This window comes from Schistosoma haematobium, chromosome 4, assembly GCF_000699445.3.
Source record: "Schistosoma haematobium chromosome 4, whole genome shotgun sequence".
Lineage (NCBI taxonomy): Eukaryota > Metazoa > Platyhelminthes > Trematoda > Strigeidida > Schistosomatidae > Schistosoma > Schistosoma haematobium.
In genome coordinates this window covers 2,249,879-2,268,208 of record NC_067199.1, presented here as the reverse complement: position 1 = coordinate 2,268,208, position 18,330 = coordinate 2,249,879, and the positions used below count along the sequence as shown (strand labels likewise).

The window sequence follows — 18,330 nt, the reverse complement described above, 5'->3', positions numbered from 1 at the left end:
ATTATACAAATCTATATGCATATATTTATTTTTCTGAATGTATTTAAACGGCATCTATGTAACTGTTGCATACATCATACTATCGCTCCGTATATTTATGACATAGACCATGTTTCAAAGACTTGAGCATGCACAATCAGTCGATCAAACTATAAAAGCTTTCGTCAATATGTTTTTACTTAAGTGACTCCATTTGTTGTTTCAGATCCTTTGTATCCTACCCTCCTCGTAACATGACTCGCTACACTGTCTATCGACATAAGTAGTATGTAACACCAATAGGAAGTGGAAACCCTGGAAGCCTAAGGCTATGATAGTTGACTTGAAGAAAACATAAACAGAAATAGAAAGGAATAGTGAATCGGAAGAATGATACAGAATGTAAAGCACAAATGATGAAAATTCACAAGTGAAGTGTTTAATGTATCGTTCTCATATTTTACCAAGAGACCCTGTAATTTTGTATTAAATAGCAAATTGGTCGTCCCCACCAAAGTGTTCGTTCATTATAATACTATTCGGTGCCCGAAACCGAAATAGATGAGTGTATGATCTAATTAACTAGAAGCCAATTGTTAAACGTTGCGTATATTTTGGTGCTTTTAACAACTCAACATTTACTCTGATTTGACTCAGTTTTATGTAGTTGCTTGTTGTTTAATACATTATTTTCAACTCTTCACGACGAAATCTATCGATGTAATTTTATCATTTGATCTCATATTTTTATGAAGATGGAAGGTTTATAGAGTTTCTTCAGTTTCGAAGATATATTGTTGTTATAACCCTAGAGAACTGATACTTATTACAAAAACATCATGTAATTCGCGCGACTCAAAGAAGAAGATGAAACTAATGACGGAAGCATATTTTATTCACCTTCTAAAAGACACAACTATCATTTAATCGACCGATTTCGACTTGGGAACCGTATAAAATTACTGAGAATTAAATAACTATTTCTTTTTAACATAGTAATGTTTAATAAGTAACTCATTTACCTGATAATTGTTTATGAACGACACTTAAAGTGTAAGGAGTACTGATATTACTCGGTTACTGAAATCGAAACAGGCAGGTCGGAGTTCGAACCTGAAATCTACCTCCTGAGATCTGGATGCCCAAATTACTGAGATACAGCTCTGTTTCTTAGCATAGAACTTAATGGTACTCACCAACGACCCCTTAGGGGTATCTCTTACAAGTCTCGTGATAAACGTATTACCTTTTCAAGACTAGAAAATTGGTATCAAGTAATAGTTCGCATCTAACTTCATCTAAATTATCCATCCTTTTTCATATATTATTCTAGGCTGTTGAATATTTTGCTGAATCTTCAATTTGTGCACTGAATGAAGCCTATCAACGTATCTGTTCAGGAGTTTATTCCACAGAATTAATTGGTGATAAGTTATACTGGTATAAAAATCAATTAAAACCAGTCTATTTTGATTGTTGTGACAAATTAATCGATTATGCCAATGCTACAGCTACTAATACACCCATATCAAACCAATCATCTCCCAAGCTCAAGCTATCCTTATCAAATTCCAACCAGTTAATGTTATTCCAAGCTTTTGAATTAGCAAAACGTATCATTAATAGACGATGTTCTGGTGATATAAGTACAGAGATTGATACAGATAGCATAAATAATGATACGAATAATTTATCGAATGATACTCAAACCAATGATTTTATTGGTTAGTATATTGTTTTTGACATTTTTAATACTATGCTTCTTCAGTAAATTTCAAAATATCTAGTTTATGCCTTATTCGATTCTGATGCAACTACTAATCACCAAACAATGTATAGGCTATAAAAATAAAGGGATAGCTTTGTGAAGATATAAAAGAGGGAAGTAGAGTGCCAACAACAACAAGAAATAAGTGAGCATGAGTGGTATACGATGAGAGAATAGAGTTCAGTTGAAAGTATAACCTAGAAGGGATTTATTTTATCTGGTATGTCGTCGCTGTTATGTACATATAAACTCTGTTGAGTCTGCAATCTTACTGCTTATATTGGACAATCGGGAACCATTTCAATTCCTGGGTTGTACTGCTTACACTTTGAAACAAGAACCACTTCGATTTGCCACGACGCTAAGTGAGAATACGAAATTTGTACAGTAAATGTATATTGACTCTAAAAAAATACGTCCCCAAAAAGTTCAAATATCACATCGTTATTAGACCAAAATATGATCATTTATGTACTCACTCTTACATTCAATAATATCGCATTTAGAAAATACATAGAGCTACTGTACAAAACACACTAAATTTAGTTCACCCGAATCGTTACAGGGAATATGTCAAGCTAAACGAAAGTCCACACTTGTGGTTTACTAAATGAAATTCGTACTAAATCGACCTTAAAACTTCATGCTGAACAAAGTGTACATGTATCATCCTTGCTGAAGTTCATAATAAGTTGATACTTAAAATATTGACCTAATACTGTAATTATATTATCCCGTTATATCAACTTCTTTCAGTGAATCAAGTTGCTTTCACTTATATGAAAAATGTTAATGGAAAGTACATTGGAATCTCCATGATCTTCTATTTTGACCTATGTCTGATAGTGTCTGAAGTTATTGAACACTGTTTATAGATAGACAGACCGGCTTGTTGATGTTCAGATGATAACTGCAGTTGAAGTACTAAGACGGTTTAGAATTGCTTAACTTAGTGTTTATATACAGATTATAAATTGAATAAATACTTTAAATAACAATAGAAAGTTGTCACGATCTGCTTAGAAATAAACTAGTAAGTATTTTTTTAAGGTATTGTAGTGAACAAGAACACCGGTAGGGACAATCAGATGTATTTAGCACAAAATTACAGGACTTGTTTATAACATCTAACAATCATAAAGTAAATGCTTAATTTGCAAAATGTCCACCAGTTGTCTCAAAATGACTCAGACTTCATTGCTCTTGCATTTTCATACAAATTGCATCTTGTTTCTATTCTTTACTGTTCGATCCCCTTGTTTCTCTGCTGCCAGAACTTCTGTTCACGACTATCATCATATACTACTTATGTCACTATAAGTAACACACACCACAGTATCATTACCAAGGTTTGATTTGATAATTTCGAATAAATTGAGCATTGGTTAGGTTGTTATAAATAAACCAATATATTTGTAGATATCCCAATGAGTAGAAAAATTAGATTTTTTGACTTAGTGTAGGCCACTTCTTCAAAGAATAAATAACCAAAGTAAGTACTTTAGAAAATAGATTTTATTGACTTTGTTAGTTTGTAAGAAGTACTTATATTGGTCGCTAAAATTAGCTCTGAAAGTTTTAATGTAAATGGATTAGAATGTTTCTTGTTTATTTATTGTTAATCTCTTCAGTGATATCTGTTTTTAGTTTGTGTTGTGTGGACCTTTAAATTACTATTGGGGTACTAAGGTTTATGCACGGATTTAAATCGCAATTTATAGTTACAGTGTGTGTCTACGTTTTTACACAGTAGGTTTAACCTGTAACTTATGGAGAGTTTAGTAAGCTAGTGAACCCAAATACCAATGTATTTGTTAGGTATTTAGCTACCTACCTAGAACATAGCACGTGTTAGATGCTCATATTTTGATTTGAATTATAGAATACACAGTACAGATCGTTTTATCCAACGCTACAGATTTGAGACACGAATTTTGAAAATGAAAAGTATCTACAAACCACTGATATTGAATCATAATCGTTTTCTAATGATTTCTGGCACGTGAGGAAACCGCTGAGTGAAAAATGAGCTTACGCGTAAAACTCTCGCTAGTCATTCTTATTACCTGTTTGTGATCTGTTTCTCTCTTGATAATATCTTTCTCTTTCTTAAGGGATGTTCACTTCTTCCATTTGTATTTGATTTCGGCATAGACGTTCTATTAACGAAAATAATAATCACAGTTATGTCCTGACGTTTTGACTGTCTGCCTTGTAGTACTCCTGTATCTACGGAATTCATTTTTTAAATCATATAAGCAAATAAAAAACATAATATGATAATTCTATTGTGGAAAAAATGTTGTTAGAAAACAACTATTCATTTTTTTCTATGTCATACGCGTTTTTTCTGTCGCGTTTACTACGTGGCTTTCGTTATGTGGAATGATGCCATATGATAGATTTAATGCAATTCATTTTCCAAGTACAGAGTTTAATAAAATTAGCCTTGTGCCACACCCTCTATGTGTATGTTTGTGTTTTTGATGTTGCAAGATACAGTCCATTTACCTGAATCGAAGGGGCTCTAACGAGATAAAATTCTTTCCATGATTTGCTATTCATATTTTCCAGTTAAGACCTTCGAAGCAACCTGATTGAGATTAAGATTTGTCAAAGTAATACTGTAGCTGACTGAATCTTTTTAAAAATCATGTCTTGTGTTTTTTTTCTTTCTCAGGTATGTTTAAAACCTATTCCAATGACTCTGACTCAAATCATTCTTATGAAACCGTTGTGTCAAACCATACAATATCGAAAGAGATGGAAGATTGTATTTCAGTTCAAGCAAATAAACCATTGCCTGATTGTCTAACTGAATTTTACACTCCACCAACAGAGTTAGTTTATAGCAAAGAACCTAGTACTACACGTTGTAGTCTATCATTGGAAAATGCCGTAAGTTGCTAAATGTATGTAAACTTAACAACATAAACGATTGTTTTTAATTTTATTTTATTTTGATGAAAAGATATCTGGATCTATCTGTGGTTTATTGGTTAGAGTACTCATCATCCTTCTAACCATTAAATCCCAATTTTAAACTCCACATTTCATGTATTTAGCTTTGGGCAGTCGCATAGTATCACTAGCTCTCATGTAACTAAATTGTACCTTAAAGCCATATATTGGATAAATTAATTAACTCCCATCACATAGACTTCAAACAAATAGCGCTATTTAGTCTACGGTTGAAAAAGAAAATTGGCGTGTAAAAATGAATAAATATTGGTAACTTTATAATGAACTCCATTTTATAAATAAGTGATTCGGCTATTCTGATATCAATCACAGTTTGTGTTCGCTTTTTCGTCATGCTGTTCATTGACAGATGTATTTCAGCACTGATCATTATCCATACGTGAAAGATGTAATACTGATTAGGTGTCTAATACAAAGGAGATATATTTCTTAAATGTTCATCCTTTGAGTCTTTGACTTTAAGGTTTAGTCCTTATAAATGTAGAATGAAGTTAGGTGATTTATTCCCGTGGTACCTTTTTGACAAACAGGCTCTCGATGTGGATACATTCAGCCGCATAACATTGGTCTCTACTCAATGACTGATTAGTTTGTATTGTTTAAAGCTTAACAATGTTAGCTGATTATCGATTTCCTATCCGATTACATTTTCATCACTGATTCTGAATTGAGTGTTTATGAAGTGGAAAAATGTTTTAAACAGGAATATGAGTTTTATTTATCATTCCCCCGTTTTTTTTATTTAGGAAAGTACATTGTCGAATTTCTGGAGGTGAGTTCGTGTATATTATTCTATATAATTTTAAATGAAAAATGTATCATGAGACGAGTTCTCGATATCATGGTTGTTGTCTTTCGTGAATATTTTTTCCGCAGATACAGTTTTTGATGTTATTGTACATATGATAGTGTCTCGGGTAATATGCAAATGGTTCGCCTTTAAAATGCGCTTCAAGTGAGAACACAAATAAGATCAGTTTCGTTCAGTCATTAAAACGTTTCTACAGAATATACTTCAATAAAGAACATCAGTTTCAGGGATCGTCTAGGATCACTGGTTTACCACTTAGTCTCAGCTTCTTCAAATAATGCTAGGTATTTAAGGTGTTAGCGCTACGTCCATGGGGGTTACTATAGCTAACAAACATGTTTTTAAGAAATACTTTATTTCCAAACATATTCCTTCTCCATATCATTCATGGCTTTTCAATTAAATTGTTCAACTACAACACTTTTACCGAATGATATTTATATTCGAGTTGAAAGCGATCTTTGACGATGTAGTTTGTGGTTAGCTTCGCTTTAAAACTGTCCAACAGTACAAACAGAGGCTTATCCAATAATGGTAGCTGTTGATTTGTGTATTAATCACACCTACATGGAACTTTATACATAACGGAACCTCGCTGCTTGACAGCTGTTCCTAGAACCCACAAACGATATTATGTGTACTCTCAATCATGAATCCTAATTATCTTGATCGTTTGTGCAAGCTTATTTGTTGATACATTAAATCACATAAAGAAGACAGTTGTGAACCGAGTTTAAACATTTATTGTAACAGTATAGTATTAGAGAAATTAGCTTGCCTGATTGATTTTGGTTTTTCTTAAATGCTAATAATATTAACATCAATTATCCAATGATAGTCTATAACATCAACGGAAAGATTCAAATAACCAATACAAATGAATTAACATTAATAGTTTTCTAATGGTTGGTTGAAAAAGAAAACAGTTTTATACATCGATTAAGAATTCCGTAATATCAATAGTTGATTTCATGAGTCATTTGAAACTGGAACACCATGGAAAACCTGGAAACACTTGACGGCCGTTTCGTTCAATTGTGAGACTCCTCAACAGTACTCATCAACGATCCCACCTCGCGAGATCCGAACCCAGGACTTACCAGTCTCACGCGTGAGCGCCTAACCACTAGGTCACTAATCTGGTATCCAACGTTGTTAATGTCTAACTTCAACCGATCCACGAAATTGAGCGACACATCCACCATTGTCTTCAGTGAGTTTCTATCTTCACTGGTCACTGCTTCTCACTAAAACTCCATGAAATACCTTTTGAAGCCAATCACTAGTGAATATCTGCTAATACTAATTCCATAATAGTTCATCGAATAGTTACTGTAATAATTGTAGTCATTGTTTGAAAGAAGCTTTGGATTCTCTATTAATAAGTTTACTGAATTTTTTAACGGAAGAATTTTGATATTGTCAAATAAATAACATCAGTCAGTCAGCTACAACGTAGGACCAGACATATATATGCATCGGTCCAAGTTTCCATACCTCTTTAGCACAGCAAGATGAACACCGGATTCATAGAAGTAGTTAATTCAGTGGTGGTAATATATAAAAGAAAGATTGCAATAAGGATATAGTACAGGAAGAAAGAAATATATGGGGCGATTTTAATCTCATAGTTTAAGAGAAGAGAGAGAGTATATACATCTACACCATTTTGATTGATTCTGAGCCATAACACCAAGAGTCTCCAACCATTGGTTACGATAGTCACGCGGACCTGAACCACATAGTCTGCATCTGCCAACATACTACTTATTTCTTTTTAGTTATCCGCGATGTTAGCTGATGATATACAATAGAAACTAATTGCTTGTTGAAACATGATTAGTTTGTCGTATTTTTGTGCTTGTTTATTTGATTTTCTTTCTTTCTGGCACACAGATAAACACTTTTTTCAAAGTCATTTTTTCTACGTTAGTATAAATGTATGTACATATGATGTTTGACAATCTTATAACGTGTTATGTTAATTGTGTTTATAGTTTATAGACTTGGTGCTAATAATTACGAATACTGATTTCCAATGTCATATTATTATAGATTCCTAAATGATCGATCGTATCGTTCAGGAGTCGTATATCATTATCATCATCATTTAAACTTGAGATAACATTGATAAAGTCAATAGATCAAAGTTGTATTAGAAATTAGCATGTTTATGTTTCTTTCTGTAATGAAATTGATGAAGTATGCAAATCTTCACTAAGTTATGTAATTGGTAGAAATAGTTGTCTAAGTTGGTTGATTATTCAATTAATTGAGGATATTGGATGACATGTTACTCTCTAAACTAGAAAACGACCCACTGGCACAAGAAATTGACAATTTTTTCATTTTACTGTCGATATATGGATGATATATTTATCCTTTGTAACAACCATACGAACGTCATAGAAACACTCGAACGTTTCAATACAGTTCACCCGTTTATAAAATTCACATGTGAGAATTAAGATGGGGGGGGGATAGAATAGCCTTTCTAGATGTTCTACATACAAGGAAAAAAGACGGGTCACTAAGAAGAAACATAAACAAGAAAACTACTTGGACGGGCCAATATACAAACTTTCTTAGTTTTAAAGAGGAAGAATGTATTTGTAAAATCTCAGCGAAAGAATTTGAAGTAAATCCAACGTTTCACCTGACAATCTGGCCCAAGCTTTTTTTAGTTTTGTTCCTCTGCAATACAAAAGAAAGCTTATTAAGACACTGTATCATAGAATCAATACCATGTACTCTCTAGATGAAACAAAGGCATTATACCCAACCCTGAAAAATGGATATCCCGAGAACTTTATAAATAAAAACATAGCCAATAAAAGAGAGCATAGAGAATGCCTAACTGTGAATAAAAAGCCTCTCTATATACGCTTACAATTCAGAGGCGGACCAATGATTAGAGACTTTAGATGACATAGCTCGAAATCGTTTACAATGGCGCAGGTGCATTCATCCTTTGTCTTCCCCCAAATCCTGGGATTCTTAATTCCCCATATTTTTTTGCTCTTTCTATTTCGTTAATTTATATTTTCTTGATAATGTTACTAACTCTACTATTCTGGGATCTGGCCTGGCAACTTCATATTTCGATACTAATGTGGTATGGCAACTTGAATCGATGTAAATACCTACCAGATTTTACGTTGTCACTGACTATTAGTTAATACAAACTACCTAGTTAACGTGTGGATACATTCGCTCTTTGTTTTTTTTTGTGGATCCGTAGTTATGATATTCCTTCATACATACCTTTTCATTCCTTTCTTCTCGAACCATATTTTCAATGTTTAGTCTCTCTCTCTTACTATCATTGGTGCTACGATTATTATTTAGGATTCTTTGTTATTCATCTCGTTTTAATAACTCTGACTAAAGTACATTTTTGTCAGACTCTATTATGATTGTTAGATTAACTGAATAGTCGACTTAATATTATTTAATTATATTGCATCAATTTATAAATAAATATGTCAATTTCAGTTATCGCCATTATTTTTCAATGTTCAATACTTGCTTACTTACGCCTGTTACTCGTGGAGGAGCATAGGTCAACCACTAGCACTCTACATCCAACCCTGTCCCAAGCAATTCTTTCCAGCTCTTCCCAGTTGTTATTCATTCTTCTCATATCTGCTTCTATTTCTCGAAGTAATGCGCTCTTCGGCTGTCCACTCTTCCGCTTCACTTCGGGATTCCAAGTTAGGGTTTGTCTCGTGATACAGTTTGGTGATTTCCGTAATGTATATTCTATCCACTTTAAATTTCTTTTTCTAATTTCCTCCTCAGCTGGAAGCTGGTTTGTTCTCTTCCACAGTCGGCTGTTGCTGGTGGTATCCGGCCGATGAATGTTAAGTACATTGTGTAGAAAACTATATATAAATACTTGTACCTTCTTGATAATGGTTGTAGTAGTTCTCCATGTTTCAGCTCCGCACATTAGAACTGTCTTGACATTCGTATTGAAGATTCTGTCTTTGATATTGTTTGACAGACAGTTGTTTTGTGTTCCATATATTCTTTAGTTGTAGGAATGCGGCCATTGCTTTGCCAATCCTCACCTTTACGTCTGCATCCTATCCTCCTTGTTCATCAGTGAATGTTCAATATCTTCTTTAATTCTGATTTGTTTATTCTTAACTGTTGTTTTTTTATGTATATATTTAGTCAATCCACTCTGATAACGTCCAATCCCAGGAATATTAACGAACAACTGATAAATACGGTAGGATATAAGTTTTTTTTAAAGAAAAGTACTCAGATAATTTTTAATAGTTATGTATTCCATTACGTTATTTGTTCAACTGTTTATTTTGTCCATGTTTGAATAGGTGTAGGTTATGTAAAAAAAAATAAGTGAATTAATCAACTCATTCAACTGGTACTCGGATATATGCAGCACTCTAAGTGTAAGGATTAATAATACTATTTGGTTGTTAAGATTGAAGTGAATGGAGCGTAAATTGAATCTGTGACTTAGTAACTGGTAGTCGAACACCCTGACCACTAAGTCACCGCTCCAGCAATACTCCAAATAGTTTGTCGATATGAGATTATATTATAAAGAAATAGTTTCTTCGTATACAGTTGTTTGAAGAACAATCTTAGATTATCAGTGATACATATGATAATTATTATTAATGGCTTTATTCAGTGTTATATTTTTGGTACAATATAGTATTCTTAGCACAAAGTGTTCCAACAAGTTTCCATTTCTTACTTCTTGATCGATCCTTGCGATAAATATTAAGTGATCGGCAGTTAGATGTTAGCTGTTTAGGAATAGACATTTGAATAATGTTCATTCTTTTCGATACACATTGCCAGCAACCACGATACCCCTGATTGGGCCCTTTTGCAACTTGTACAACGAAAGGTTGTACACTTTTCAGGAACACACTTGAATAGGTTGTACAATTAATAGATATAATGGTATGTTAAAACAAACAAGTAAACAGATAACTTGTTAAAATATCTAGATGGTAGGAACAAGTAGTCCAAATGTTCAACTAAGCACGACAAGTTGCACTGGATTCTCAAAATTAATGGGAATAAACCGTCAAATAGTTACTGATCTGGTAAATGAAACTAAAAAATAATGGATTGCACATTGATCCAATTTTAATTTATGTATGTTTTTGTTGACTTTTGTTTGAATGAATTTCACACTTAATCGTCGTCAAATCCTTAATTTTTGTAATTTATTTTACTACTTTAATGTTAAGTAGTTTCGAAGGTACGTTTGCTTCTGAACACATCGTATACCGACTGTATGATAGATGGATTTGAAACAATTAATACAGTTTTAAAAACATGATGTTTTATCCTCTAATTAATAGTCATAAATCCGGTTTTACAGCTAAGTGATAACTGTTCAGCTTTATAGAATAGATGGAATGTGGCTGGTAGTGAAATCCGAGGCGCACGTTTTGTCTTGTTTGGTAATTGTCAGTTAGATGTACATACATCCTAGAGTTAACGTTCACTTCGGGACTTAAACTCAGCACTATTTGCAACGAGCTCTAACGGGTTATGCTCTTAGTTACGGATTCCAGATGGGTATGGATTCTGATTTATTAATAGTAGTTCGCATTACCAACGACGGGCTAATGCAAATTAGTGAAATTAAATAGAATCTGAACCTATTAACTAAGTTACGTTAATTGTATTTAAAAAACCATCAATATTTTGTATTATTAAATGGTTCCATAAACCAAGACGATTTGTTACTTCTTCCTTATAGTCATTGTTTTAATCTTCATCTAAGTACTTCTACCAAAGTTTCTATCCCTTTTTTATTTATAGAACACTGGAATACAGTCTTTAGGAGTTCCTAATTCAGAAAGTGGTACTCTAACTAGATCGTCATCAATTTCATCGAGACGTTCGACAAACGATACTTTACATCTTGTATCTCGTTTATCCTCCTCTATTTTTGTGGGCGATGGTAATGATTCGAAAAAAAGCTCTACAGTAACATCAAATAATTTTGATGATGATAATTTGAGTTGGGATACATCTGTTACTTTATTATTTGGTGATTTGTTAAAATCAAGTTAGTTATGTCAATTATTCTTCAAAAAGACTAGTCTTTTGTAGGATTTTCATTTGTTTATTTGTTTTAATAAATTAAAACTTATGTGGTAATTTCATTGAACAAGGTGTCAGTCAGTCAGTAACAACGTAGAGCTTCGTACGTACGTACATCAGTTTGAGTTGCCACAACACATTAGCACAGAGATGCAGTGGTCGATTCAAATCCCGTAGTTGTAGAGGTAATAAAAGTATAAGCAGTAATCTGAAATATTAGAGCTTGAAGATGTTATTCAAGAAGTATAATACAGTGAAATAAAGTTTGGAAAGAAAATAAGGGACATGAATAATTCAGAAGATTAGAATTTGGGAGAACACAAAGAGTGTATGCACCTGCGCCATTGCAAACGGTTTTGAGCCATGTCAACGTCTGAACAAGATGTTGGTAAGAACAAATTATTATGGAAACTCTTAAATTGATATTAGTTATGTAATGAGTATTTTTAAGGGTTCGAAACATTTTATGATTAATAGGTATAGTGGTGTTAATAAAGACTAATCACCATTCAATAGTTTGGTGAATAAAGCTTTTATGTGTAGTACGATAGCTGTTAAGGTTTTTGTCCTAGTGTGAATATTAGCATAGGAATCCAGTAATATCTATCGGATGAACTCTGGAAACTTGCATCCCGGATCTCATTGTTAGTCACAATCCATGTATACTTAAAATCTGACTGTATTATTTGAGCCGATTACATATTTTTCAGGTGTCTGAAATACATGGTTCACTGCATAATTATGTTAAAATAACACTATCCTACCGTATCTACTTGTGCAAATCATTTCTTTATGTATGAACTGAAACAATTATAACCATTGAAAATTCCCACTAAGTATTTCTATTTCACACAGGCGAGACTATAATTTATGGACGAACCAATCATGTATAAGATAGTAGGTTTTGGATTTTGGCGCGAAATTCACTCATCCATTTGGCTGAATAGATTCATGGAATTATAGCTGATGTCAGTTCATGATGAAAACCCTAAATCTAATTCCTAACCTTAACCATCAACTGTAAATCCTAATTCCTCATATTCATTTATAACCCTCATTTGATCCTGGTTATTAGGTGGACACTCACACGGTCACTTTAACGTCACTCAAAGGTTGTCCATAAATTATAGTCTCATCGACTAACATTAGTTGGGAAGTTTTTTGTTTCTTATAACCGGATCTCATATATATCTGTTGGTAGATTGGGAGGTTTACAGAGGTCAGTAATAAAAGATATGTACTTCTGATCCTCACACTAGTTGAGGAATGTTCAGCTGAATAATTAAGTCAGTGATAAAGTTTTTGATAGTCTAAGACATAGTTCATTTATCTTTTTTGTCTTTTTCAATCTTTATAGACCGTCTTCGAAGTTTGGCATTCAAAGATGTTCCTCTTTCTGCTTTACAAATACATAAAAAACGGTCAGTATCTTGCTAATTTTTGGTTTGTATATTCGGTGACATTTCTTTATTTTTAAATCACAAGATTTGACATATTGCTCCTCAAATGTTTAAGCTCCTTTTGAAATACTTCAGTCTCAGCGGGATAGCCATTAAAAACACCAAAATGTTGCGTCTCTTCGTCACAAAACTCTGTGGGATGGAAAATGACGCAAAACAATATAGGATCTTATACAATTATATTATATATCATGGACGAAGATCATTGGTTCGTTCCCGTTCACGGAATTGTGAATGCGAACTGCTGACGAGGTTGTCTAACTAAGCAGACAACCAGTCATTATCATTCGCACCCACACATTAGTATTTTAATGGTACAGACTTCAGTGCAATAGTTTTGAGCTCAATGATGATTATTTTGAATGATTTCGAGATGGCAGCGATTGCCTTTGAAGCAGAAGGTAGAGTTCGAGTCCCGGAGTGAATATTAACTCTGGTATGCAGAAACATCCAGCTAACGAGTCACAAATAGCATTCCACCGTTAGCTACAACCCATATATGCTCAAAAGAGAAAGTAGGATTGTTTTAGTCCTAGGCAAGTAATCTGAATCTACAGAGTAAATAAATGTACATCATTTCATCATGATTGTTATTTGTGCTTGATTGAATTTGAACAGATTGAAAGAATAACATGAAATTTCTCTAAAGACGAATAACACTACATAAAACTCCTTATTATTCAATAAAAATATGTTTAGCGCCCCCAAATGCTCTGGTACGGCCGATGGTGGAGAGAGTCAGCTCTCCCTCTCGAAATGTTCTCATATGGCGATACATATACATCCACCGACATGGAAGTCCTACTCATTGGGTTCTCGTGGTGAATGTGTTGTTTACGAAATCGAGAGGATGAAAAGCGAATGTCTGACGCTTTGACCAGTTCGATGGGTATGAAGGATCCACATGAGGGAAGTGGAAAACCCTGATTCCAAATCAATAGTGCACATGAACTCCAGGATCCTGAGGGAACAAATGGCGTATGAACGCATTGTCGGTCACTGGCTACCATGTGACTACGTCTTGTGACGTTGTTCCAATGCCTTGTGGATTAGACATTTAGGTCGAACGCTCCAGGTGTGGCCTCTTAAGAAAACCGCCTGCTTCGATCTGGGCATCCGGGCAGTATCACAGCTCACACACAAATCAAGTGACTTGTGTGGCGCCATATGTATTCGGTACCATTATTCATGTGTTCAAATAAATAATAAATTACACTGTATCATCATTCCCTGGTTTTAATTGTTTGTTCAGATTGGAAAATGAACGTACAATCATTGATTTGTCAAAATCCATTAAACAAGGTCGAATACCAAATATATTTTCACGTAATCAAATTAACACATTATTACAAGATGAGAATTATCGAAATCTATTAATTGCTCGTATAAATGATAATCTCTCAAAAGATGTCCTACCAAATCAATTGCATATTGATGATGTGGTAAGTATGATAATTTTGTAATTACGCTGTGGTGTTTGAAGCGTTCGGTACTGGGTTCGAGTCCCAGAGTGAACATCAACTTCGAGATGCAGGTACATTCAGCTGACGAGTCTCAAATAGAACGAAACGCGCATCCTGGATTTCACTCCTAACCACTATCCATATAAAGATACAAGTGTGTAGAAAATCTAATTCCATTAGTGACAAATCAATTAGTACATTGAATAAGACATTTAGAGACATTCGAAACGGCTAAATATTACAGTAGCACTTTTACTGGAGAAAAAAATTATTTACCTATTTCCACAACTCGATCTAAATGTGCCATGAAAATTGTCTTAAATCAACAAAGTATTTTACGAACCATGGTAATCGGCATACTTTACAAACTAACACAATCCCTTCACTCTATTTTATTCAAATGGAAGGATAAAACAATGATATAATTTACTTAGTAAATTGTACGAGAAACCATATAGTAGGGTATGGGACGCCCTTCTTCATAGGTGCACACGAGCATAGATTATTCTTTAAATGACAATACATCGTCAACTATATCAATGAATACAGACAGCTATGGATGTGACAGAAAAAGTCGTACGATAATGAATTTAGGAAATCTTGAAACTGTAAAAGTCTTTAAAGGATACTAAATCAAAAGAGATGCTGATACAGATTGGGTGTAAGAATCAACTAATCAAACTATCAAAAGCTAAACCCATAAATTAGTTAACTGAATTGGAAAGGTGCATGTTGTCTAAAAAGATAAACAACCATGAATATAATTATCATAACGAACTAAATTGACCATCATAGGATAACTCCAAATTATCATTCCCATTTAAGCAAGGTGCCAATCATGTTGTATAAGATAATAATTAAAGCTTCCAACTCATAGAATTCAGATTAACTCGTGACCAATGTGTTCAAATTATCATTTTTTAAAGTCTTATTTATTTACCTTGTTTCTTTTAATTTCTATCATCTATTAGCCTATTCAACAGTGGGATCAATATAAAGCAATTTTATGGACGCTTAAACAAATGATCAATGGTTTAGAATATAGTTTTCGACCGGATATTGTATTCCCAACTACAAATCAATATGATCGCATTACTAGAGATAAATCACCATCGTCAAATATTCCAAATCCATTGAGTAACACTAGTTGGTTATCCTATTCTACTGGCATTTTGAAAAGTGGTGGTTTGGCTTCAGCGTTTATGCTTATGGAAGTTGCACATACGCACTTCTATCGGTTGCCTAATCGAACAGGGCACATAGATAATAATCATGATGAAAAATTCTTTTGGAATAGCATGCCAACTACACCCACAACAGAATTGAGATCACCTATACCAGCAAGAAGATTAGTTGGTAATGATATTTCTTCAGTTCGATATCAAGTAAGCCGACTGATCATTTTTCTTAGAATCGGGTGTGTTAAATGTGGAAGTATTTTTTATTCATAGATATCTAGTAAGATTAGCGGCGGTACTATAATTTATGAACGACCTTTGAAGTAATCGTAAGTGACGTTGAGGAATTTCAGCCAGTTAAAAAAAGTTTGTATAGAGTGAAAATATACAAAAACCAAAAAAATATGAGGGTGAATACACATCGTTAACATGGTTTAAAAACTTCACAAGGTTAGAAAGAGACTCTGCAGTTGTGAAATCGTAATGCATGCGCTACAAGAATTTATTCATGGGTTTACATAATAATCGAACTCTGGAGCCATAATAAGGTCGCAGAAATTGTTTTAGCCTCTACCACATTGCTTCTAGTTTATTGATGTGTACTCCCGTGATGGGTTCACAAAATGTCTCTTGTGAACGACAATATGATCTACGTAACCAAGTCTAAATAGTCATCGGTATGCTCTCCAGTCATTTGTGTATATTGTGGTACCCGGTTGCACATACTCTCGTATAATTGGTATTATATTTGTAGCTTATCGGTTTCTCTTGCGCTGGAAGTGTTTTTTTTAGATGATCTATCATATATATATATCAAGGACCTGCTAAGTATATTTAAGGAACTGCTACCTACCCAGTCTTCTTATCATTTATTTCTCTATTGAATTTGAGTTTTTTTTAACGACTGTTTCGTCGATTTACACGACTTTTCTGATTCATTCAAAGGACTGGTGCAAGGTTGTCATTTTCATTGCACATATATCTCTACAGTGTTCATACCATTGAAGTGCCGAAGCTTCAGTAGCATTTGCAAAGGTCACAGCATTTATTATCCAGTTTACAACAGTTATCATAATCTGTCTGAGTGTCAATCGGGATCGTACAAAAAAACTTCCTGATCTAGGAGACTTTTTCCTCCAACATACAGTACATCGAAATACAACATCACCACGATAGTCTGTACTAGGTCCAGCAGTTGTCGAAATCACAAATAAAGGACCTTCTTTATAATCCATTTGTTTTACTTGCTCAATTATAACTTTAAAATTCGTTGTAAACCGATCGTACATGAGCATTGGGCACTGAAATAGGCTCCGTGACCTTGATATCGCCCAAACGTTTCTGATTGACTCGTTCATAAATTGTACTCTCGTCTTCTTTATATGGATCATTAGATTTCGGTGTTTCGAAATAGACCGAATAAAGTTTGAACTGATATTAAATCTAGTAGACTATTTAAATAAGCTATTCTGAAATTAAACAACTCTCCCATATACATTGTTTTCAATCTTATAAAGTAACAGTCAATTTTGCTTACATCTTTGTTTAGTATTTTCATCAGTGTGTGTTGCATGACAAAGAATTACTATCAAGATCGTAATTATCTTCTTTGAATATCCGGTTATTTATAAAATGTACCATTATTATTTAATTTTATTAAACTATGCTAATAGCTGTTAAAAAATATTTTGTTTTTGATTGAGATCATGAACCGATTGATGTTAGACCACCACAATTGAAAACCTAGGGGCACTGGACGGCCGTTTCGTCCTATCGCGGGACTCCTCAGCAGTGCGCATCCACGACCCCGCTCGCGGGACTCGAACCCAGGGCCTTCGGTCTCGCGTGCGAACGCTTAACCAACTGGACCACTGAGCCGGCATCCAATGGTGATAGTTTCTAACATCAACCAATCCACGAAATTGCGCGACCAACTTCCGTTGTACTGAGGTAGATATCTGTCTCTACCCGACAAGGATTAGCTCCACTGGTCACGGCTTCTCACTATCAACCAATCCACGAAATTGCGCGACCAACTTCCGTTGTACTGAGGTAGATACCTGTCTCTACCTCAGTACAACGGAAGTTGGTCGCGCAATTTCGTGGATTGGTTGGTGTTAGAAACTATCACCATTGGGTGCCGGCTCAGTGGTCCGGTTGGTTAAGCGTTCGCACGCGAGACCGGAGGCCCTGGGTTCGAGTCCCGCGAGCGGGATCGTGGATGCGCACTGCTGAGGAGTCCCACAATAGGATGAAACGGCCCTCCAGTGCTTCCAGGTTTTCCATGGTGTTCTAAATTCAATTGACTCATAATCTCAACTATTAAGTTTACTGTAATATCCACAAAACTCATTCTAATAATAATAAAAACAGTATTCTTTCTCTCAACCAATAAACAGGTGGTATTGTAAGTCACTTTGACAACGTATTATATTTAATGATTAGTAATGAAACACATGATTGCTCATTGAACATTTATATGAAATTAACACATGACTTAATAAAAAATCACGTTGTTTTTTTGTCTTCTCGTTATATATCAAACACCAAATGGTGGGTAAATAGGAATTAAGAAATCTAGTTAGTT

General features: G+C 34.2%; 1 protein-coding gene across 1 annotated transcript in view; it reads left to right on the top strand.

Annotated features, from left to right (window-relative positions):
- The window catches only part of MS3_00007195 (uncharacterized protein), a 75,394-nt gene that overhangs the window by 22,762 nt on the left and 34,302 nt on the right, over nucleotides 1–18,330 (top strand). Inside the window, exons 9-16 of the mRNA XM_051215449.1 lie at nucleotides 1,313–1,703; nucleotides 4,428–4,645; nucleotides 5,476–5,501; nucleotides 9,720–9,777; nucleotides 11,358–11,607; nucleotides 13,000–13,063; nucleotides 14,355–14,544; nucleotides 15,537–15,950. Of these exons, the coding sequence (XP_051065954.1) occupies nucleotides 1,313–1,703; nucleotides 4,428–4,645; nucleotides 5,476–5,501; nucleotides 9,720–9,777; nucleotides 11,358–11,607; nucleotides 13,000–13,063; nucleotides 14,355–14,544; nucleotides 15,537–15,950 (1,611 nt within the window). The remainder of the gene's footprint in view (nucleotides 1–1,312; nucleotides 1,704–4,427; nucleotides 4,646–5,475; nucleotides 5,502–9,719; nucleotides 9,778–11,357; nucleotides 11,608–12,999; nucleotides 13,064–14,354; nucleotides 14,545–15,536; nucleotides 15,951–18,330) is intronic.